This window comes from Mastomys coucha, unplaced genomic scaffold, assembly GCF_008632895.1.
Source record: "Mastomys coucha isolate ucsf_1 unplaced genomic scaffold, UCSF_Mcou_1 pScaffold22, whole genome shotgun sequence".
Lineage (NCBI taxonomy): Eukaryota > Metazoa > Chordata > Mammalia > Rodentia > Muridae > Mastomys > Mastomys coucha.
In genome coordinates, this window is record NW_022196905.1 from 201,521,743 (window position 1) to 201,547,547 (window position 25,805).

The 25,805-nt window shown below is 37.4% G+C and overlaps 1 protein-coding gene across 2 annotated transcripts in view; it reads right to left on the bottom strand.

Annotated features, from left to right (window-relative positions):
- The window catches only part of Anxa10 (annexin A10), a 65,132-nt gene that overhangs the window by 14,717 nt on the left and 24,610 nt on the right, over positions 1-25,805 (bottom strand). The window contains exons 2-6 of one of the 2 annotated variants that reach the window (XM_031342916.1): positions 25,159-25,240; positions 20,901-20,995; positions 6,403-6,516; positions 5,507-5,597; positions 3,550-3,629 (exon numbers count right to left, since the gene is read on the bottom strand). In XM_031342916.1, coding sequence (XP_031198776.1) covers positions 3,550-3,629; positions 5,507-5,597; positions 6,403-6,516; positions 20,901-20,995; positions 25,159-25,240 — 462 coding nt within the window. Of the gene's footprint in view, positions 1-3,549; positions 3,630-5,486; positions 5,598-6,402; positions 6,517-20,900; positions 20,996-25,158; positions 25,241-25,805 lie in introns of both variants that reach the window. The other variant, XM_031342917.1, reaches the window with a different exon arrangement.

Here is a 25,805-nt window from a genome sequence, read left to right on the forward strand (position 1 = left end):
TCTCTCTCAAACTGTCTGTAGTCTTAGCTGAAAAACTGACAATAAGAAAAGAGAAACATGAAGTAACAATAAATAGTCCTCAGGGTCTGTCATCTTGGTTGTCATCTTGACATATCTGGGAAGATGGAACATCACATAAAGCATTGGTTCCTTTAGCCTGGTATGTGGGCCTATCTGTAGTGGAATTTTCTTGTTTGCTAATTGAAGTAGGAAGGTGATTCCTATTGTGGCTCGAGCTGGACAAGAAAGGTCGCTGAGCAAGGCAGGGGGAGAAAGCCAGGAAGTGAGCCAGGGGTGAGAAATGGAGTAATAGAATCCATTTGGCAGATAAGTGGAGAGGAGGGCTCTCAGAGTAGCTCAGTGTGCACAGGAGCTTGCTGTGCAAGCCTGATGCCCCAAATTGAATCCCTGGGGCCCAATTAAAGATGAAAGGAGAGAAATAACTGCACACAGTTGCACTCTGACCTCCATACACATGCCTGGAGCATTGGCCCCACATCACAATACAGTAGTAGTAGAAGTAGCAATAGTGTTGATAAAAGAAAATTAAATACTTTTTTTGTTTTAATGTTCACTATAGATGATCACCAAGCTTATTTTAACCTCTTTGAAACATAAATGTGACAGCACGTTCGGCCACTCCTGATTTTAAATAGGGCAGGTTTGACTTAGATTTAACCAATGAAATTTGAGAGAAAAAAAATTACAGCCTTTATAAAACAGCCCCAAACCTTCCAAGAATGACCCTTCACTGTGTTGTTGATTCTGGAGAACGAAGTGACATAATTAATGTGGAGATAAGAAGATGTAAGGAGACGGAGCCCCTGAGACATAAGCTCTCTCATCATCAGCTGTCCTCACCTTCATGGGACCTTGAGAAATGGAACTTGTCCTATGCCTTTAAGTTCCCGTTAGCTTAGAAGGCAGAAGGTCCTTGTAGGTGCCAAGCTAAGTGACTTGAAAGTTGCAGAGTGCTTGAAAGTGAAAACGTTACAACTCAGCCTTGTAGTAACAATGGGCTCACTTCAATGTTTAAGAACCTTGTAAGTGTGAAACAAAGAAGCATAAAGGGGATGCAAGGATTCAAAAACAAGTCCTTTACAGCTTACATCGCAGAAAGGTCAGAGCATGTGCAATTGTGCATGAATCTAACTGAGCGGGCAGGTCATCCTTCCAAGTACTTAGAAGTGTTTATTTTTAAAGAGGTCAGAAACCTATGTTCAAAACAGAGGGACCTATTCAGTTTTTGAGTAAACGATTGGGCCTTTTATATTTGTCAAAATTGAGCTCTCAAGGAAGGTACATTCCATGGTAGTCCTTCACAGGAAAGACAAGGGGAAATGGCCGCAGTGATGTGCTGTCTACAACAATGCAGTTTAAAAGGAACCAGAGAAATACACAGGTTAAAAGCAACTCAGGGAGCTAGTTGGAATGGCTCCATGGGTAAAGAAAGGCATTTGTTGCTAAACTTGATGGCATGATTTTGACCAGTGGTACCCACATGGCAGAAGGAGAGAAGCAGCTTCCACGAGTTTTACCCCGACCTTTACACTGGTAGGATGGGAAATATGTGCTACCCCCATAAATAAATTTTAATAGAAAAACCCAGGAAGGAAAATCTAGTAATTGACAAAAGAGATTTTCAGGTCAAAGAAAGAATATACGAAGTGTAACACTGTATTTTTATCTGTTGATTCTACAGAAAGAATGTGGCTCTGGGAAGCCAAATGGTGTGCTCTTCTCTATGTCTTTAGCTCTGGGAAAACACAGATACAAGTAACATTATACAGTCCGATCTGGATGTATACTTAGGAATACATACACCCCCTCCACACACACACACACACACACACACACACACACAATTAATGAAAAGGAGGCCATGAATTTGACAATAAACAAGGAGGGTATATTGGAGGGTTTAGAGAGAAGAAAGAGAAAGTAGAAATGAGTTAATTATATTAATCTCCAAATAAAATGTATGTCTCTCACTCCTCTTCCTTTTTGTATTCTTTTCTGTCCTATACTGCAAAGGACACTTCTTTGTGCATCTGCCTTCAAGAGCATAATTCTCTTCTTCACTGCACATTATCATGAATGAAACTCTATGATTGTTAGTGCATTATTTTGTTTCTATGACTTTAGCAAATTTGTTTTGCTAATTACAGGGTCATGTTTTTGATATGTAAAGGAAAGTTTTATAGATTTAGAAATCATTACTTTACTTTAGACACACACCGCAAAACACACACTCCATAACACACACACACACAAACACACACACACATACACACACCAGATCTCACATACTATAAGATACATATTAATATAAAAACATGCACACTGCAATGCACACTTTATCAAATTAAAAATGACCTTTAAGATGTCTTCTGAACCTGTGAGATTTTGTACTTTTATTATTTAAATTCAGATCACTGATTCTACTTGAATTCCTGAATGCCTTTCCTCAATAGGATGACAGGAACATTCAAATGCAGACATAAACTAAAAGGTAATTATCTTTAAAATATTACTGTTATTACAATGCTAATATGTGGAATGTTTTTGAGAAATGTTAATTGGATAGAAATGATTACATACCATTTAGTCATTATAGAATAAGAAGATAAATGACAAAATATAACTTTAATTAGAAATAAGGTTCTTCTTTGGTAATATATAGTATAGTGGAACTTATACAAGCAGCACTGAAATCTTTTGTTGGAAGTGAAATACAATAGGATCTAATTCAATTTAGCATTTCAATGTACTGGCTCTTTGGACAGTTGTGGCACTCATGCGCACGCACGGGGGCACACACACACACACACACACACACACACACACATACATCTTGATACACATTTTTTTTTATGCTGCTGGAATGCATGTTCTTGACTAGTATATATATATATATATGTATATATATATACTAGTATATTATATATTATATATATAATAATCAAAAATAGTATATATGTATTTTTGATTATTTGCTTGTTTATTTGTAAATCACTTATAAGAATATTTGTATTATATGATTTTGTTGCAGCCGATGAGAAATTAACACACCACACAACACTAAGCACAGAGTAGCTGCCTAGGAAATTTTATATGTCTTCAACTCATCTAGTCATTTAAAAGGTGCAATACAGGCTTGGAGAGATAGATTGGTGGTTCCGAGCAAGGGTTGTTCTTCCCAAAGGCCTTGGTTCAATTCCTAGCACTCATGTGCTTGGTCATAACTATCTGTAACCCAGTTTCCAGGAGCATCATGCCTTCTTCTTGTGCCTGCTGGCACCAGGCATGCATGTGGTGCACAGATATACATGCAGATACAACATCCATGCAAATACACACATAGAGATGGTACATAGCCATACTTAAGTCAAGTTTTAGATTAAGGGACTCAAACTTGGCTGATGTTAAATTTTATTACATAGAATGTATACAACAATAATAGACCTGGACTTTCTGTTCTATTTAGTAAGAATGAAATGTCTATACTTTATAAAGAGTATAAAATGGTATGATTTTGCAATGTCATACCTGGACCAAGTTCATGAGAGTATCTCTGAAGTGTCCTGAGGTCTCTGAATAAATGTCCTCTTGAAGGTTATTGCTGTACTCTGGGCAATAAAATATCCATGTTAAAAATGTGACTTAATACAGAACCTTATATCAATGGGCTTTACATAGCTAGTACTATTGAATGTTAAGTATGAGGAAGCCGTCAGTCAGCTGGCTTTTTTAAAAATCACACACTGTGTTAAAGATTCCCTCATGCTAATAATATCAACCTAGGTATGGTTTACTAAACATAAATTTGAGTGAAAAGGAACGCTGGGAATCACTTCGCAGCCTCTCATCCTATAGATTAGGGTTAGTAATTTCATGCGGTAGGCTTATGGCTAGGCTAACTATTTTTCTAAGTGCTCCATCTGTCTCACTGCAATGATCTGAGAGAAAAATTTTCATTCCACTTAGAAAAACTTTCATTTTTGTTCAGACGCATAAGAGGTGACTGTGAGAACCGCTCAATGCTCACAATACACAGTTGGAATGGAAATTAATGCATTACAAAATTTTTAATATGAAAATAATCATATTTTTATTTTAAAAAGTGAAAAAGTTTAAAATTAAAAAAAACTTCACACCTTTAATTCCAGCACTTGGGGAGGCAGAGGCAGGCAGATTTCTGAGTTTGTGGCCAACCTCGTCTACAGAGTGAGCTCCAGGACAGCCAGGGCTACACAGAGAAACCCTGTCTTAAAAAGCCAAAATAAATAAATAAATAAATAAATAAATAAATAAAGAAAGAAAGAAAGAAAGAAAGAAAGAAAGAAGGAAAGAAAAAGTTTGATTTTGAGGTAACTTGTTGGGACAGTAACATTTACATAAAGTAAAAAGATATTTGTTGAGTGATGGTAACCGTTTGTTGTAGATTGTTTATTCTCAAGGTGTCTCTTGGGTAAAGGACAACACTCCCCTGAATCAAGATGCTGAGCAGTTCCTGTTATCTGAACGCATCTGCCTCATAGATATTTGTTATTACACTTGAGAAAAAAGTGTAATAACATTTGCTTGATTTTTCTGGGGAATTTTTTCCTTTTCAGGGTCATAACCATCAGTTTCATTTATTGAACCAATGGGTTTTGAATGAGTCATATTGGTTCATTTTGTTGTCTTTCATAATTTAGTATTCTGATTGGTCATAATTGTATATATTTATATGGCACAATATAATGTTTCAACCTATGCATACATTGTGTAATGCTATCTGCCACATATCATTCCTATTTGATATAGCCACTCCTCTGTGTTGGCTACATTGGCATACAAACTATTATTATTACTTCTCTTCACTGTACTGTGAAGCAGACTATCAGATCTTATTTCTCCAATACAACTGGGACAGTGAAGCAGTTCGTCAACCTCTCCACCTCTCCATCCTTCCTTCTACTGACTCCCGAGCTACTGAAAACCTTTATTTTACTTCAGTGAATCATGTTACAAATGTAAGAGTGCCTGTCATCTTGGTTGTCATCTTGACATATCTGGGAAGATGGAACATCACATAAAGCATTGGTTCCTTTAGCCTGGTATGTAGGCCTGTCTGTAGTGGAATTTTCTTGTTTGCTAATTGAAGTAGGAAGGTGATTCCTATTATGGCTCGAGCTGGACAAGAAAGGTCGCTGAGCAAGGCAGGGGGAGAAAGCCAGGAAGAAGTGTTTCTTTCTTTTTTCTGCTTCGGTTCCTGCCTCAGGTTTCCATTTGAGTTTCTGTTCTGACTCCCATCAGCGATGGACTGTAACACACAGGTCAAATAAACTGCCCCTTTCTTCTTGCTTTGGTCATGTTTTACCCCAGCAACAGAGAAATAAACCAGGACAGTGCCTTAAAAGTATGTGAAAAATAAATACATGAAATGGAATACTTGTATGTGTTAGTTGAAAAGCATGCTTGTATATGCGCACAATGTATACATATTTATGCATTTCCTTACGTAAACAGTAGGCTTCTCGCATCTGGAAAATCTCCCCATTTGTTCTTGAAGCTAATATTTCAATGAGGCAATTCTCATCAGTTCCTGCTCCCTAAAAGTCAGAGAGAAATATGGAGATACTTTTATTTGGAAAAATAGGTCTACTTTATGTACAACAAATGGACAAAGCATTCATGGTGTTCTTAGAGTAGGTAGGTGGGAAAGAAAGGGCTTTCCGGATAAAAGTCAGCTCACTCTCAGGTCTCTACCATCTGTTCAGTGTTTGATGCCCCTAGAAGGATGATGCTGTCTGCAGGAACTTGGTCCCTTTACTTTGAACAACACTATGGACATTGCTAATCAACATGGGAAAATACACTAAATGATTCCACTTTCCTTTGGAGTGGAATTTGAAACTCTGTGTGTTGCTGGAATATCAGTTCTTAAACAATTTGCAATTAGAACAATAGGTTTGACTCTGATATACCATTTTATTTCGATTCTGAGCCAAATGTTTACAAATAAGTTTAAAAGATTCTCATGAATTTACACACATCTTCCTCGACATGAGACTACATATGGAAGAGAGATAAATCTGAACAACACCAGAAGCTACCTCATTCATTCCTGTTGGACCTGAGCTTGAAGGTAGCTGAGTATGTCTGAGTATCTACACCGGAAGAATAGCCTGGCCTGGCCCCTTGATTTAGACTCTCTCTTTTCCCAGAAAGCCTCTTTTCACATTATTTCCATAGCTCCATGATGGGTCAGATATTCTCTTTTGTTTCCCTGATCATACAAATTGCGGGACCATCACAGGGAACTCTATCCTTTGTTGAGATCTGAGTCTGTCCCTGTCATAGGTGTGGTACTGGATCAGCCTGTGTCTGATGCAGGTCTGTTACTGGGCCATTTACCTTCATGGCATGCCAGAGCTCATGAGCATCATAAGATGGTGGAGGATACATCAGGCCCACCATCACTTCTTTGAAGTGTGATGAAAGTTGTTCCTTCAGGTCTGTAATCAGGTCCTATGGTGGAAGAAGTAAACATAAAAATTAAAACACGTACTAAATTTATACGAGAAATACGACTGTGAGGAATCTTTTATGAAAATGCCCTTTTCGTATTATCACACAATAAGTCTGGTTTTGATTCACAGGCATATCTTCGAGTTACCCTAGACAATGGATTTGAGGGATTGAAATGACTGATTTCTTAATCACTTCTGTGAATGACAGAGTGTGAAAATTTTAGTCACAGCAGTAGAAGAGCTATTTCCATTTATAATCCTTAACCCTCATGCTTCTTTTGGTTTTCTTACAAAAATAAACATTGAACCTGCAAACATTTGAGCTTGCAGTCTTTGGTTTTCCTAGACATAACTAATGAACCATTAACCCTTAAATAGAATATATGTTTTACTTTTTTTTTCTCATACGAAGTCTCTTTTAGCAGGGTGTACTTGGTTACTCTATGGACTAAACTTACATAAACTGATTAATCTTACACATTTTTCAAATAATAGTCCCATTATGTAATATATTGAAAGTTACTTAAATAGAAAAACATACTAGAATTTAGTTTGTGGAATACAAGTATAAAATATTAAATTAATACTTCAGTTTATACTTTCTATTTTTCTGGTATACTAAGGAATGAAAAATATGCTAAATTAAGTTTCTGTAGGTTTATCTAGACAATTGAAAAGTATTTAAAGTTTATTGTGTTTCTCTAAAATGTATAAAGTATATCTACTTCTACTTAAAAGTGTGCAATGGTATTTAGTATTTTACACTATTACTACGGCATAATAATATTTATTATAATAAATTCAATTTTGTCATACTTTATTTGCATGACAAAGATATTAAAAGAGACAAGCTGGAAGGACTGGAAGACACTGGCTGGGTAAAACAGAATGTGCATAGAAAATGGCGAACTAACTTTAAGTCAACATCAAGTTGCTTTAAAATCTAAATGTTCATGGAAACTCAGACATTATTTATTCCAACCCATTTTCAGTTGCACAAGAAATGGCCCTGAAAAACTGGGATCTGAGCAAAGCAGATGGAATAGTGTGAGGATTTAAGTAGCCAGTATTTAGGATTCGCTTAGAGGATGTGAAAAGAATTTTGAGTAACTGCATCAATTTTGCAATTAACTGTAAGTAGTGTATGGTATAGGTGAGACATAAGAGATGGGGCCTGGATGTGACCTCTTTGTGGTTTTTAAAACACAGTCTTCTATACTGCCTAAGTTGGTCTTGAATTCACTATTCTCCTGCCTCAGCCTCCTGAATACTATAATTACAGCTGCATGCCACCATGCTTAGCTAGTCTGTTTTGAAATGGTGTGTAAGGAACAGGGAGCCTTGTTAGTGAATACAGCATATCTTTTGATAATGAGGAATGTATGTTAACTTACATATGATACAGTGGATTGAAAATATTAATGCATGCAGATGTATTCAGTATGCCATTTTGAACAGTTAGCAATGCTCAGACAGCTAATACAAAGGTTTAACACATGAACTGGCCCCTGAGCCACCAGTCTTTCTCTAATCCTGAATCAATAGTTATTTGATATCTCAATAATTTTAATTTTATTATATTATAACAACCAAGGTATATGATAAAACTTCATATGCATATATTTTTCCAGTGACTATGAACACAAAGATTATCTCAAAAAATTTCCTAAATTCAGCATTTAACTATATGATAGTGTTATATAACGTAGATAGAATATATATAATATATGAATGTAAGTAGATTCATAAAAGCGAAAGATAAAAAACACATGAATAATGAGAAAAATAGATTTTATTATGTGTGAAGAATAAATGTACTATTTAAGTTGAAGATTACTTGAGCATTCCTAATCTTTAATTACATCTTTTAACATATTTGTTTGATCACTGCTCTTATCCCATATGTATACAACATCTCCTTTATTTCTTTACACATTATGCCAATTCTAGACAATATTGAATATGTATTCCACTACCAACTGAGGTTAGAATTGCCACTAGATGGCAATATATGTCTTTATTTTGCATCTCTCTGTGTGTATGAGAGACAGAGAGAAAAAGAGAATGCTATAGTAAATTTTCTTTTAAAAATTCAGTTAAATAACGGTTTAGTGAAAGAGGCCATGGTTTTCAACACTCTTTACTGCCACTATGTTATAATTTTAATCTTGTGTATAATATTGGCATGAGATTGAAAGAATATTACTATTAGTTTTTTTGCATATTTTACCTCTCTGAGTAAAGAAAACAAAAGCCCTCCACACAGGACTAATACAAGTACTGTAAAACTTTAAGGGAATTGTTAAAAATACTTTTAACACTCTAAAATGTACTCCAAAAATGTCACCCCCTCCAAAATATTAAAAAAAGCTTGCATATTAGTAGTCTTTAGCTATAAACAACAGCAATATAGTATGGCTTCCATCTTCTCACCTTCATAGTATGTGTCTCTTACTATCCCTACAGCTCAAAGCCTTGTCTGTTATCTTTCATTTCGTCTATTTTCATCATGCCTGGTGTCAGTGCAGTCTATCATCTCTAACTTGGAAACACAGCCATGTTCTGTGGGTTGCACATATGGTAATTCTATAAGAACACAGGGAGATGAGAGGTTCCCAGTGCTTAGTGACTTTCAGGTTCGTAATATGAGCAAGTATAGTCAGTCTGTGATGTCCATGCAATGAATGCATCTTATGCCTTTCTCAGCCCCTGTCCTTTGTAAGCAGCCTGAGCTCACAGTCCTAGAATTGGCCAACAATACTGGCCATCTCTGGCCAACTTTTGCTGCTTTCCTTTCCACACGTCTTGGCCAAGCCATCATCTTCTATCCTCTACAATAACAAAGCAGTCATCTTATGAGCTCTCCTGTGCTTATTCCCTGTGCACTCTCTAAAATTTTGATGACAAGGTCTGAAAAAAAAAAAAAAAAAAAAAAAAAAGGAAATCAGGATAACTGTTCTTCTGCCTTAAATGTTCCCCTAGTCTAAAGGAAACCATTGTCCTTCTTCATCATGGTTTATCTCAGAAGAAAACAGGCACTGGGTATGTGATTGCATGTAAATATAAGTGAACATTCTTAGCAGCATTGAGAAGATTCAAAGAACATTATGATCATATCTTGGCACACATTGCTCTTCTCCTTGCTCCTGATTTGTCTACTCTAGCTATAGTGGTCTTCTCCCTGCTTCTTGAAGGGCAGACCTGCTCTGATGCTTGACTTTGACCTTCACTCTGCCTTTCATGTTCTTCCCCAATGTTTCCTCACCCTTAAGGCTTCTTAGAGAATATGCATAGAGCCACTCATTCAAGCAGTCCCCCAGCACGTCCTGCATTTCTTACCTGACTTCATCTTATTCCATAGCACCCATGTCAAACTGGTATATTTTACCAAACAATGTTCCTTCTCACCAAGGCGGGAATTGGTTCCACCATGGCAGAGGCTTGACCTGCTTTATTCACAGCTTTTTCATCAGCCCATGGAGCTGTGCCTGGTAACTACTAAGTACTTGTACAATAATAACAAAGCTAGCAAATGAATGGATAGGACAACATGTAATTCAACAATTATTTGTTTGTAGTCATTCTTGGCTAGTGTGAAAATAAACAAGGAAAGCAATCTCTACTCCCAGCAGCTTCCCTTGAGTGTAGGGTATAGAAATCAGGGAAAATAACCAAGGCACAGTGCACAGCAGGCTGAGGTCTATAGACTGGGGAACAGCATGCTATTATCAGGGCACCACGAAGGAGACTGTGCCTTCAGCTGGGAAGATAAATATTGAATTGTATGTTTAAATAAGTATACTTTGAAAGTTCAAAGAGGAACACTCAAGTTGGCTTCCTAATTAGACCCTTACATTCTCACTTGGAGTTATATAAATAACTTCTCAGATGCAACCTCTGGAGTGTGACTTTCCCCAGCCTCATCGCCTCTGATTTCCTATTTTCTGAAGCCTTGCCCTGAAGCAGGCTCTGCCAGAATCACAGCTTGGCCTTCCATTAAGCTAATGAGTACTTGCCTTTCAAATTGAGATGTTCAGTGCCACTGCCGAAATCATCTGACCACTCTGATTAAATTAAAAATGAAACAACAGTTTCTCATCCGTGACTTCTTCTTATTCACATTGCCTTATGGATGAAATGGGGGTCAAAAGTGGACTATGATGTTCTCCTTGTTTGAATATACTCAGGGGAACACTTTCATAGGCTTTTAACTTGTATGCCTTTTCCTAATTAATCATAAAAACAAGGCCTATTATTGAAATACTCAAAAGGCGAGCACGTAGAGTGAAAGTTTAAATCTGTCTTAATTCTACTTACTGTGAGATCCCTGTTCAAACACACAATTGTGCTTCATTATAAAGACATCTGTGCAAGTTGTATTACTTTGTTACAGTAAGAAAATATTCTTCCAAACAGCTGTGTTCCACACACATTTTGTTTAATGCTTCAGTTTCTGATGCAGACATGACTTGTTCTGTTTTGTCTGATGGGAATGATAATAGTTTGGTCTTTTTGAGAAACACAGCATATTGAAGTTGGTACAGTTTGGGTCTTAGATTTTTCTTGGAAACTCTTATATTAACGCTCAGTCTCCACTCTATCTCTATTGGGAAGTAATAGAGATAGGACCTAGTTAGACTAGTTCTGAAAACTATTTGGTTTGGGCATCAGTGTGAAAGGTTTGGTAGTATATGCAGATAGGAAAATATTCATTGGGTCAAATATTCACAAGGCTGTGCTCATAGCTCTGGTAAGTGGATTACTTACTTTGATATTTTAAATTTATTACTCATGTTTGGGCTGATGGGCTGATAGCTTCAGCTTAATACTTTAAAAACTGTGTAATTCATTGGGTCTGTAACTGTTGGTAATACCTTTGATGGCATTCTTGCAGCCATAGGAAGGCATAAACATGAAATTTAAAGGCAAATGGATGGAACTAGAAAATTAATCATCCTGAGTAAGGTAACCCAGTCACAAAAGAATACACATGTTATGTACTCACTGATAAGTGGATATTAGCTAAAAAAGCTCAGAATACCCATGATACAACTCACAGACCATATGAAATCCAAGAAGGAAGACCAAAATGTGGATGCTTCAGTCTTACTCAGAAGGGGGAAGAAAATAATCACAGGAGATAGAGGGAGGGAGATATCTAGAAGGGAGAGAGGAGTGGGAGAAAAAGAGGGGGGCAGGATCAAGTGTGGGAGGAGATGAGGGTGGGGCGGAGAAGTAAAGAGGGTCAGGAATTTGAACTGAACTGTGTAGCAGTTGGGGATGAGGAACTGGGGGTAGCCACTAGAAAGTCCCAGATGCCAGGGCCCCAAGAAGTTTCCAGGACCCAACAGGGAGGTCATTAGCTAAAATATCTAACAAAAGGGAGAGAGAACCTATAGAGACCATATCTAGAGGGTAGGCATGTCCTCTAGTTGAGGGATAGGGCCACTCACCCATATCAAAAATATTAATCCAAAATTCCTCCTGTCAAAAGGAAATGCAGGGACAAAGAATGGAGCAGAGACTGAAGGAAAGGCCATCCAGAGACTGCCCATCAAGGGATCCATTCCATCTGTAGGCACCAAACCCAGACAGTATTGCTGATGCCAAGAAGGAGCCTGGTATAGCTGTCCCTGAAAGGCTGTGCCATAGCTTGACCAACACAGATGTGGATGTTCACAGCTAATGATCGGACAAAGTGTGGAGACCCCAGGGGAGGAGTTAGGGAAAGGACTGAAGGAGCCGAAGGGGTGTACAACCCCATAGGAAGAACAACAATATCAACCAGCGAGATCCCCCCAAAGCTCCCATGGACTAAACCATCACTCAAAAAGTACACATGGAGGGACCCATATCCAACCGCATATGTAGCAAGGGATGCCAACATCAATGGGAGGGGAGCCCCTTAGCTCCTTGGTCCTTAAGCTCCATGACCCAGCTTAAGGGAATGTTAAGCCGCTGAGGTGGGAGTGGGTGGGTGGATGGGGGAGCACTCTCATAGAAGCAGGGGGCATGGGGGAGGGCATGGAGGTTTGTGGAGGGAAAACTGGAAAGGGGAATAAGACTTGAAATGTAAATAAAATAACCAAATTAAAGCATCTAGTCCATCTAGTTTTGCTAGACTGCATTCTCTACATTACACTGTTTCCCCTGTGGTCTGTCAGAAAAGTGGACATCATAAAAGACATCTCATCATAAACTAGGCATGTAGTGAAGTCCTCAATGTCTTACATGCCAAGATTGCCAGTCTTGCAACTTCTGTTATATTTAACTTGATTTTTTTCCCCCACAGAAAGGACATCATCTCACAGAGCATTGCCCTGCACCCCGGCAGACAAGATTCCTTTTTGGTAGCTACCCACAGTCAAACATTTTCAAGTCACAGTGCTGCTACTCTTGGTCAATCGATTATTTCCAGTCACACATTACCTTAGTCCTTGACACTAGTCTGTGCTGTGTTTTAGGATTTCTGGACTGACCATGTCTTCATCTATAATTTTTAGAAATGTATCTCAAATATAGAGTAGGATCCATGCATCTCATACACCTACAGTGTGGTCCACCAGTTATATGCTCTCAATTCATCAACCTAGTAAGAATTCTCACTCTGGTTCCTTTTCTTTCTACAATTGTGCCCAGTGCAGTAGTACACTTGGTCCCCAGATATGGTAGCACAAGAGAAAAATGTCATATCTGCTCCGCCTTTTCCTTGGCAATTCTCATAATGAGAGGGAGCAAGATTATGTAGACCCGTCTAATATTTATATTCTAAGAGTACCATTCCTGAGTCCGATGTTCATTTCATTCACCTGGCTGACCTCAGGGCACAATATTTGGTCTACACTCTTATCCTCATTGATAGCCTAACCAAAAGTGGGCATAGGGATTCTACTGTGATTCTGTTTTATCTTCTTGTACTCTCCCAGGATTCTTGAAGTCCTGGACTATAAAGGAATATTTCCTCCTCACTGAACATATATTGCCTCTTTGTAGGATGTATTGGCTTTTTGGAATCGTATAGAAATGACCTTGTCTCTCCCCAACTTAACGATTCCAAATAGTCCCAGTTATATGTTGGAGATAATATAATAAAAGGTGAAATTGGAGCTACTGAAATGGAAGTTGATAGTTTTCTCTTTCTAAAGGAAGAACAATAGCCTTGCCACCTTGGGCTAGATTGGATTGCATAACTAAACTATCTTGACCTTGAAAAGCATTCACACTGGCAACAGCTAAGGTTATTAAAGATGATAGAGCCACATTAGCTATTTTCCTTATGACCAGGTTGAAAACAATCTCATACCTAAGGTATTTTACTTAATGATCCAGATTAAAATTTCAAGACAAATGTGTTGAATTTGAAAAGAAGATCACTTGGATATTTTCTGATTAGTCCCCAATGATATTGTAAGGTTTGAATCTATGACTCAGTGAAAGTACTATTAGGAATAATATCCCAGTTTACTTTTTTGTATTGTATTGACTCCTGTTTATAGGATCTTTAATGAAGATTAAGAGAAATTGATAATCTGTCAGACCTTGTTGGTAAGAGCAGTAAGAGTGAATTACACTTGGCACAATCGTAGCATTTGTCAGTTGTCAATGTTGTATAGAAATTGGAGTTAATGCAAGCAGGTGGCAGTTTTTTCTGGGCATCATATTTAGAAATATTATGCACAGCGAGGCACTGACAACTTTTCCTTCTGTCTTGCTTCTCTAAGGAAGTTTTTATAACTCCATGAAGATGACAGAGATAAGGTCTCCCTAAATTTTGTCCATTTAATGAATTTTGGTTTTGTGATCTCTTCCTCTTGGCTACAATGCAACCCACCATATGTGAAGATGCTCTTCATGATGATCCCTGGGAACTGCAGTCCAGGGAACTACTGGAAGCAGCTGAGATGTGTTTGACTATCCTAATGAGAGTGTCTTTGACTTACAGGTCTTCTGTACCAGCATCCATGTCATCTTGGTCAATTAACTTGGTGTCTTCTAAAGAAATTAAAATCTCAGACCTTTTATAGTTCTTAATGCATATCTATATAACTATATATTTTATCTACATATTATCTATCTATCTTATATAATTATGATCATTAAAATAATAATCATGTAATAAAAATATAACTATATAAATGTTTTCAATTAACATTATCTTAAGAAATAAGTAGTGTAAAAGTATCACCGGGCAGTGGTGGTGCACGCCTTTAATCCCAGCACTTGGGAGGCAGAGGCAGGCAGATTTCTGAGTTCGAGGTCAGCCTGGTTTGGAGAGTGAATTCCAGGACAACCAGGACTATACAGAGAAACCCTGTCTCGAAAAAAACCAAAGACAAACAACCACCCCCCCATATCAATATAAAAGGACAAAATGCTGAAAGAGAAATGCATAGAGAATGCAAAATGCTAATTTGCCAAGAAGCAGCACCTTTTCTATAAAAGAGACATGGAAAGCTATCCTCCACTACACTTGGAAAAGAAGGCAAGTTAAAAATTATGGTGATATGCTTGCTCCGGCAGCACATACACTAAAAATCACGGTGAGATTTCAGTTACACACATGCGATAGACTGGTTAGAACTGCTGTGAGATTTCAGTTGTGCCCATATGATAGACAGGTTGAACTGAGGAAGCTGCATATCAATCCAGTGTAGTGTTGCTTGTCACCTATGGGAACAGAAGTCATGCATTGTGGATATAAGTGCAAATTCACAGAACTGCCTTAGAGAGAAACGTGAAGGCCAGTGAGGCTACTTTTCATGTAGAGACAGCTGGATTGTCAGTTTACCTTTTCCTCTTTCCCTCTTCTCTCATTCTTCCTTCCTGTCGTCACTACTGTGTATGCCATTCCAAGGAGAAAGAGTTTCTTTCTTTCTTTTTTTTTTTCAGGGAGCGAGAGGGAAAGAGGGCAGAGAGGGAGAGAGAGAGAGACATAGAAAGAGACACACAGAGGGAGAGACAGACAGACAGACAGACAGATGGATGGGCAGACGGACAGACTAGGTCTGGCATGGGCTTTTGAAACCTCAAAGCCTACCACCAATAGCACACCTCCTCCAACAAGACAAAAGTCAGCATGAGTCAGAGGTCAGACTCACTTTATATAGCAATCCTCACAGGAAAGTTACCAAGGTTCCAAAAGAACTATACCAAATCCTCCAGACAGCAGTCCCTTTATATGTCTTAAATACTTGGTCACTAAGTCCTGCCAGTTAAAGTTTCCATACTCCCTCACACATGGCAAAAATGAGAATAACCCAAGTCTAGGAGCCTTTGAGTGACCATAGCATTATTTTAAGTTCTATCCTTAAATTTTTATTTTGCTGTCCCTGCACATCTTTTTTTTCTTCCCTAAAGGAAACTGAGTTCCATTAAGAACTATCTAACCCACAGTAAATGTCCACTCAGGGTGCATATTTCTGAGAGCTATAAGGCAGAGTAAAGGCAGTAACCGGGACTATAAAACAGTTTCATTAAACAGATGCAGATAGTGAGTGGGGCTTCTATGTAAGACAAAGTTCACCCGGACAGGTCATCTTATAATGCTTACTAAACCAGTGCACAGGCTAATGGAGTGAAGGAATGGGAATTCAAATTATCACTTGTTGAATTGAAAAAAAAAAACCACAGAAAGAGAGAGATCACGAAAGGTATAAGGCTTTTACTATCTGTTCATTTCCCTGTGTTCCAAGTCAGGGTTTTACTTTCAATCTTACCTAAAACTGTTTGTCCTGCTGTTGTTTTGAACTCTAACAAAATGGATTTTCTTAGTCTTACTCCCATTGTCTGTTCTTGCCCCAAACTAGAGAGGTGATTTTCTGAAATCATGAAACTTTGATTCTTTAGAATTTTTTCTTTACAAATTAGAACATATTTTTCTTATCTGTTAAGTCCCCAGTTTTATCAGGTTTGTTTAACTTCTATTAATGCCTATTTAATATTTATAAAATATTTATCTGTGACAAACTATATAATCAATTTCAGTCTTTGGACAAAAGCTACGTCTATTCCTCCCATTCCAACTAGAATTGAGTTGTGAAGGAGAAAGTATTCTTCTATAGGGAGGAGGAACATATTTATAAAGTAGATCAAATAATTTCTAGAAAACTACTTTCTAGCTCTATTACTTGATATTGATTTTTTTAACCATGATATTTTTAACCATGAAGCTCAGGGACAGAATGGCGAAGTATAATTGAGAACAAGGTGAATTTGAAGAATGAACATTTTATAATTCACATCTATTTATGGAGTACCAGTGGAGCTAGACAGCTTGGACTGCCATCACAGGGTATCATGAGATTGAATACCAGAGTTTCTGTCTCAGAATACTGAGGGCTGAAAGTAAAACATCTTGGTGTGTAGGCTTGGTCTCTATTGAAGTCTATTTCCCTGACATGTACATGGCTACATCCTTTTCATCCTACATGCATTCTCAGTGTCTCTTCTTTTTCTTATGAAAGAAGTCCTACTAGAAGAGGGATCTTTCCTTTTTATGTTTTCAGGTTTTATTTTTATTACTGAATTGTCTCCTTAGAAGTCTATTTCGAGTTATAATCACACTGGGAGATAGGGTTCTGACATACATTTTGGGGACCAGGGTTCCATCAATAGTGTCAACCATTTCAATTAATTGTCATAGGCAATCTGGGAGCACTGGTGAATAAAACAAATATTCCTTCCTTTCTCGAGCTTGTGATTCAGAGGGAGGCAACACATCATGAATAAGAATAGATGGATATATTAAGATGATAAGGGTTATGGACACACACACACACACACACACACACACACACACACACACCACAGAACAGGAAAGGGAGTTACTAGTGTCAATATATACCTTGGATGAGTTACATTGCCAAATATATTAAGCTCTCTGGAGTAGTTGACATTGATTGAGACCTTGATGAACATGGGGTATTCACTGTCTTTGACAACTCTGGTCTTTCTTAGTTGAGAACAAAGGGTAGTAAGGAGAGGCTGTCGAAGGCACAATTTAGTCAGGTGATTTTGTTCTGGCCTTGCACACAATTACACAACCAATGCTGTGATTATATATGATTGATAAAAATCAACATACTTCAGAGTTAACCAGTTACAGCTGAAAACTGGGAACACAAATTGCTTTACTGCTTCACTTGAACTCCTTGAGGAACCATTGTTTTTTTGTGAAGTTTGTTGTTGTTTACCCAATCCCTTAGTCCAGTTGCATTGTCATCAGGCTGTCACTTACTGTGGTGGGAAAAACCAGTGGGTAATTTCATTATTTATCCTGACAACTATGCCAATCACCTGCACAGTAAACACCTTTTCAGGTAGTTTGAGAAATTATTTTCTGTTATATTAAGGAAATAATAATGCCGATGAACTCCAAAAGCCTGTTCCATCATGTGAACTGTCAGTCAAAAGGTGTCTATGGAGTGTGCCTCAGCTTGTGCTCTCCTCACACCTAAGAGAACAAGCCTGTCGTCAGCTCTTGATTATTCATGTGAATGAAAATGAAAATATCAACAATTAACATAGAAGATAATCTGTGTTTTCCACTTATAAAGCAGAATGCAGTAACAGAAGAAGCAATTCTGGATGTTATCAGTGGCAGAGGTAGGTGGTCCTACTTGAAGGTTGCGCAGATTAACATGATAGCAGCCACTGCAGGGGGATGAGAGAAAAGAGAAACCTAGGCAACCAGGAGTATATATTAACTCTAGAGCAGATGGTGAAGGGATCCTCCATTTTAATTTACTTTTTGTTTTTCAAAGAAGAAGGTAGAAAGCAGATGAGAACACAAGGCACTAGATTGACTTATACTCTAAGTAAAGAACTTCCTACATGTTAGACCCTAGACTGAGTTCTAGAGGCAAGGTACAAAATAAGCCACTCCCTATTTTATTTTAGATGCTATAGTGAACTTGGTAAGACTTAAACCGGAACCAACTGCCAGTTTCATGGTATTATGTAGAGAGACCTCTGGGACTCAAATAGGAAGCAGGTAACTCAGAGCAGTAGCACCCAAAGTCTGACTGCATGTTTCTGAAGGGCTTTCACTTAGCTCTTTGGTCATAGTCATCCAACAGATATCAATCAAACGGCTTTGGTGTTAGTAAGGATTTATACTAAGCTCTGGCCAAATAAATGCTATTCCAATTAGTGCACTGATAATGAGGAACAGATCAAAACAAACTCATGTGTCAGGTTCTGCTGGATTTGAGGAGTGTGGGTCCAGTATCTGCAAGTGTGATGGGTAGAGCCAATGTGAAGAGAAGTGAGTCTACTGAAGATGATGAAACAGCAGGACGAAGGAGGGGGAAGCATGCACATGTGCTGCGGGAAACTCCAAATGCTTGCTGGGGTACACAGTCAAGGTGTGCAAGAGGGAGCAAGGGTGATAAAAGGGAGAGGAAGATGAAGGGGAGAGGGAGGGATGGAGAGAGGGAGGAAGAGAGAGAGAGAGAGAGAGAGAGAGAGAGAGAGAGAGAGAGAGAGAGAGAGAGAGGAGAGAGAGGGGATATAAAACACAAATGAAGTAAGTAAGTAAGGAACGGTTTCCATATTCTGAGAAAGGATGAAAGGATTCAGGAGGTTTGGGCCATGCACACATAGATACTTATGATGGAGTAATAGGATAAATGTTAGAGAATTTTTAAGTTTTGCACCATTCTCGTTTTAGGTGGAGTGGTCTAGTCAAAGAAAAAAGGAATGAGAAGGGGTAGAGAATTCAGGAGCAGGAACCAATTAGGATAAGTCTGGGCTGAAAACCATGGTGATCTAAATTAAGATTCTGTAATGGGGAGAGGGAAGAATGTGAGGGGGTGATAAGTGGCAGGGCTTGACAACTGACTGAATGACAATGGTATTTCTTTCTTTCTTTTTTCTTTCTTTTTTTTTTTTCTGAGACAGGGTTTCTCTGTGCAGCCTTGGCTGTCCTGGAACTCACTCTGTAGACCAGGCTGGCCTCAAACTCAGAAATCTGCCTGCCTCCGCCTCCCAAGTGCTGTGATTAAAGGCGTGTGCCACCACCACCCGGCCTGACAATGGTATTTCTGAGGTAAGGGACAAGCCTGGCTCTGTGTTGTGGTATTTCTTCAGCAATTTAGTGATCAGCCATGACATGTCGATTGTTCAGCCGAAGCATAGGATAAACAACCCTAAGACCCCAATGAAAAGGGGTTCTCTCTAATGTAAGTTATTTTTAAATGGGTTTTAAATCCCTTGAGTCTAAGAAACTCATGTCTTAATTTAATCTGCTTTGACACGCTTTTTGCAGAACTTGATACGCAGAAGTTCCTCAGCTGAATTTAACTAGCCATATGAAAAGGTAAGATCTATGTACACACTTGGATAAAAAAAATGTTCCTGGAAAATAGCACCACTTATCGTACTGTGTACATTTAGATCAAAATAGATGAACAACTGTACTACTTTGAACATTTTTACATATTGTTTGCCAGAAAGGTAGCTCTGTGAGTGTGAGCTGAGCTAACAGTTTTATGTGGACAAAACATATAACTGTCTCCTTCTTTGGCTTAATTCAACTCATGTCTCTACTTGGAGAGCTCTCTGGATCATTAGCCATTCTAAAACCCAGGGCCAGTTTTCTTCGCATGTGTGGTGGTTGTTCAAAGGCTGAGCTTTAGAGACAGAGTCAATTTCTATGGACTAACTCCAGAGAGAAAGTTTTATGAGAGTGTTTCATCGATAATGTTCAGTTGACGAAGTAATTGCTGTTCCAGGCCCTTTTGGCCTGGAGAGTTTTTGTTCTGAATCTGTGGTTTAAATGCATAACAAAAGCAAAGACTCCTTAATGGTCTTTGCTTTGAAATTAGAAAGTGATTACTTTAAAACATGGATAGTTTTATTGCCTTAAACTATTTTTAAACTGCCATTCCCTTTGTTAATGGTCTCCATCACTGCATGCTGTGGGGAAGGAAAGGGAGAAGAAAATTCATATTGGCTCTAGAGCTAGGTTAGGACCTGCAGAGAACTGGAGGAAAAGATGTTATTTTTTGACCCCAGTGATCATTAGTCTGCTCCATGCCTCCCCTAAAGCTCCATATAGGCGTTCCTGGCCCAACACTTATAGCGTAATTGGACCAAGTGGAATAAAAGGTTATCCAATCTTTCTTTTGTGAGATGCCGTATGAATTGGAAAAGCACTGGTCACCATTGTGAATGTGAATATACCTCATACGCACGTATTTTTCATGATATAGCTCTTATCCCTTAAAACATTTAAGAGCAAGACATTAACTTTTTTTATACTAACATGGAGTTCAAAAATATCTGTACTTAGTGAGACTGAGGAAAATAATAGATTCATTTCTCTGAGAAGGGTGTTGACGCTCACGCACTTGACCTAGAAACAGGTTAAGGAAGTCTTACCCGGCCATACATGCTCTGATAGGCCCCAGCTATCATCTGCCGCTGTGCATTGCTGCGCTGTGTTAGGATGTCAATGAGCAGATCTTTGTTGCAGTCTAGGAAGGAGCCATAATAAAAAAAAATTAGCCCTTACTCATTAGTTAGGAAGACCACATCCTTTATGGACTAAAATAAATGGACAGGTGTTAAACTTATTAGTATTTTACACTTTTAAATACTATTGGTTATCCATCCAATAGCAATGCTTGATGAATCCTACATGCTCTCAAGGTGTATTTAATGGATATGGCTTATAATGAACTTGTGATATATAAATAGGGCTGCTTTTGTAGGACCCACAGGAGAAACACAGAAAGAAATAATGAATGCACAAGGGGTCTTCATTTTTTAGTTTGGGGAAGTGAGCCTATCAAACTGTGGATGGAACATGGTCTCTTTCATCCATTACCTAGATTGTCTTCCTGTGCTGTGAACCCTTCACTTATTCATATCACAATGCCACATAGCATGACATGACATCATTTATCAAATTTGCAGCACTCACAGAAGTCATATTTTATAATTGTTTTCTATCGTGCTTTATTTATGACTATTCAGAATAGAATGACCAAGATAACTTTAACTTTTGCATCAGCTTGACAATTCAAGCTGATTCATTTTTATCAAAAACCTCATGACTTAGTTTTTCTTAGGGTTATTTTCTTAGAAAACACAGAAGTGTAAGTGCCTTCTTCTCTCCTGAGAGACATACATACTCTTGCTCTTATCAGTTTTATAACCTGGAAATAATTTTATAGTCATCTATCTATCTATTTATCAGTCATCTATCTATCTTCATTGTCATCACCTACCTACTATGTATCATACCTATCATTCATTTATTCAATCTATTCATCTAACAAAAGAATACAAAGATGGATGATTTAGAAAGAGAGAGAAGACTGTGAACATATTAATAAACAATAAACAGAAGATTTTCATTGATTTCTATTGTTTTTCTTATAATCATATCATTTATTGAGTTATATACTCATCTGTTTTTGTTGTTTTGTAGAGATTACAACTATCTCTCTGATTTACACTGTTTATTAGTTTTTATAGCATTTTTCTTCACTTACTCTTTATGAGCTACTGTGTAATAATTTTAAATAGATCTCAAAAATTTTATTAAAGTGGGTTAATTAAAATACAGAAACAAAACACTGATATAAAAGAAAGAGAGCCCATTATTCATTGACTTCATTAGAGAGATAATAAAGGGATATTATAAATTACTTTATGCTCCAAATTTTAATTGTCTAGATAAATGAATTAATTTCTTTGAAGATATGATCTAATCAAATTTATACAAGGAAATTGACAATATGAATAGATCTATAGCTATAATAATTGAATCAATAATTAATAGTGTCTTGGAATCAAAGTATTAATATTAGATGGTTCAATAATAAATGCAAGTTTTAAAAGAAGAAAAACCAGTTGTCTACAATTTCTTCCACATACAAGAAATGGTATTTGGTGCCAATCCATATTAATCTAATGTTCAAATCAGAGACAGACATTATAGATAAACTCCTGAAAAAGATCTCTCATGAACAAAGATACATCCTCCCCAAAAAACCCTCACAAATTGTATACAACAATGTGTATGAAGAATTATACATAGGTCTAACAGTAGACAATCAATATAACCTAAGCCATAGACAGTTTAAACAAGCAAATTTATATGACAATAAGGAAAGAGGTAAAAGAAGGTATTTGACAAAACACAACAGTTGTTCAAGACAAAAATTTTAACCAAAGTAGGAATCAAACAAACTTCTTCAGTCTGATAATGGGCATCTGCAAAATCCCATTATTATTGTTATGATGAGCGAGGTCTTTACAATGTGAAGGTGGCCACATTTAGCTAAGGATATTTCAAAACAGATTACTTTTGAGATGTGTACTCCTTTGTTAAGATTTAGGGACATAGGTTAATAATGCTTTCAGTTGTCCAGTGTCACATGGGGATTTGGAAAGTATACACCTTTTAGCTTAAAAGCCACAGAGCAATTCTGAGAATAGAGATGTATGTAAATAGCTACTAATGGTGGTTAGTTAAGAATCTAACTGTATCATTAGACAATGCACAGCTAAGAAGTATTCCCTTTTAGGTTGAATGAATATGTATTATACAACTTTTGCTAAACATTCTGATTTTTACTTGTTCTAGAGTTCACTTTATTTTCATAGTTAATTAAATAAGAATATATGAGTAAAGCATTGATAATTATCTTTTCCAATTGCTCTTGAACAAAGTCATTAAAATCGATAGACTCTTTTTTTTTAAGATTTATTTATTTATTATATGTAAGTACACTGTAGCTGTCTTCAGACTCACCAGAAGAGGTCGTCAGATCTCATTGAGTGGTTGTGAGCCACCATGTGGTTGCTGGGATTTGAACTCATGACCTTCCGAAGAGCAGTCGGTACTCTTCCCTGCTGAACCATCTCACCAGCCCCCAATCGATAGACTCTTAATACATTTGAAATTGTGTTCTCCCCCTGGCATGGTTCCCCAGACACTGCTATCAAACTATAAACACCCTAGAATATCTCATCTTAAACCTCACAAAACCAACTAACCAATCTACCAACCAAACAAACAAACAAACATCATTATGACAGTCAAAATGAATCCACGTTTTCAGTCTTAGATTATAATGACAGGAAAATTGAAACTGGAGAAAAGAATAATTATTTTTGGTGACCAGATTGTTCTGGCATTTAGTTTTCAAGAAGAAAGTCACAGTCAGAATCCTAAAAAAACCAAAACAAAAGAAAGATCCATTGTCTCTGTAGTTTTTCTAGTAATTATTGATGTTTTAAAAGACATGGAATGTTTGCCAACTCTTAAAACCAAATTCAGAGAACATATTTAACATATTTAACACTGTTATTTTCCTATATGTGATATAGTACTCATGATGGGAACACAAAGATGTGTAGTAAGCATTCAGGTACAGGATAAATATACACATGGCAAGGGGAAAGAGAGAGAGAGAGACAGAGACAGAGAGACAGAGAGACAGAGACAGAGACAGAGAAGAGAGAGAAAGACTGAGACAGAGACAGAGAGACAGAGAGAGAGAGGGATAGACAGAGAAACAGAGATAGAGAAACAAAGACAGAGAGACAGAGAGACAGAGAGACAGAGAGACATAGAGAAACAGGGACACACAGAGAGGGACAGAGAGATAGAGGAAGAGGAAGAGAGAGAAAGAGAAAGAGAGAGAAGAAGAAGAAGAAAGAGGAGGAGAAGGAGGAGGAGGAGGAGGAAAAGGAGGAGGAGGAGGAGGAGGAGGAGGAGGGAAAGAGGGAAGGAGGGGGGAGATATTTTTCAAAGCAGATAACCTTGTCCCAAAGTTAAAAATTTGGATTTTTTTATGGATGGGATTAATGTTTCTCCATAATAATTTCTTTTATCCTGTCTGTGTCTATCTACCTGCTCGTTTATAAGTCTTTAAAAAATCAGTTTTGTTCAAGGAAAATATATGACTATTTAAGTCATTTAAGTTTCACATCAAAACTTAAAAAATTCTAAAAGAATTAAAAACAGTTTCTCTTTCTCCTTTTTGTACATTTCTTTTCTAATCTCTGCTCTTATTAGATGACCATCAGTTTTCTAAGCTAAATTGCACATATTACAAAATCACAGACCAATCTGCAGGTACCATGGACAGGCACAAAGGAAATGACTAGCAAAGGAGAAGGAGCTAGGGAGAAAGATGCCTGGGTTGGCACAATTGTTAGAGTCTCAGAGAAGAAAGCAGAGAGGATGTTCATTTGGAGAACTTAGGTTAAAAACAGACAAGAGAGAAAATAGCATCTTGGGCAAGAATTATATTGAGGTGGTTTATGAGGTGTGGGCAAACAGAACCATTTGGGACAACTGGAGAATAGTTTTGGGTGTAAGTAGCAACAGAAATGAAAGTAGAAAGAAAACAAATTCAGAGGTTGATAGGATGTGTTGCTTTTGATGGAATTTATGGTTTGGAAGCTCATGGAGGAGTCAGCAATGAAGCATTTGATGGCTTAAGGAACACATTTCAGGGCCCAACTTTTAATTTCTCCTCAGCATCTGGTCTTCTATTATTTTCTTCTAATTCTATATTCTTGTATCTGTGTTCTAAAATACCTCAGTTTTCACTCATGATATCATTTTAATATGAGGATAAAAAAGACAATACAATATGAATGTCTTTCCCAGGCTTACCGAATCCTTGGAGTGCTCCGCCTAGCATTTGGGCATCCATCACGGGATTGAAACTTGGAGCTGGGAAGATAGTTCCTTGGACCTGGTGGGAAGAATCAACACTTAAGAGATTGTACTAATTTCCATGACATTTTCAACAAAATGATCTACATAAATTCCTACAGAAATGTATTTTACATGTTTAAACTAGTGTACCTCACTGATGTTTATCAGACATGGCATAATTGTGTGTTAAATATAGAAAGCTGACTTGATTGTGTTTTATTCAGTGGCTTCCACTATGTTGCCATTATCATCCAGATAAAAAGCTGAGATCTTAGCATCAATAATAAAAAGATTTAAAACCAAAATTAAAACACATTTATTTGAAACTGATGACTACTTATAGAAACATAAAGGAAACTATATTGAAAGATTCAGTCATTCATCTGAACTCTAAGTGTCATTCACCACTATAGCTTTTTTCCCCCATAAAAGTAAACTTAAAATCATATGGAAAAAAATCAAATTATTTGAATGTGCAGTTTGGAATTTGTAAAAAATGGAGGAACATAGATAAGACTGACATTACTTACCCAAAGAACTCAGCTGCAGAGAAAACATAAAAAAAAAAAAAATGACCCTGTCATGTCTTGACAATAATAAAA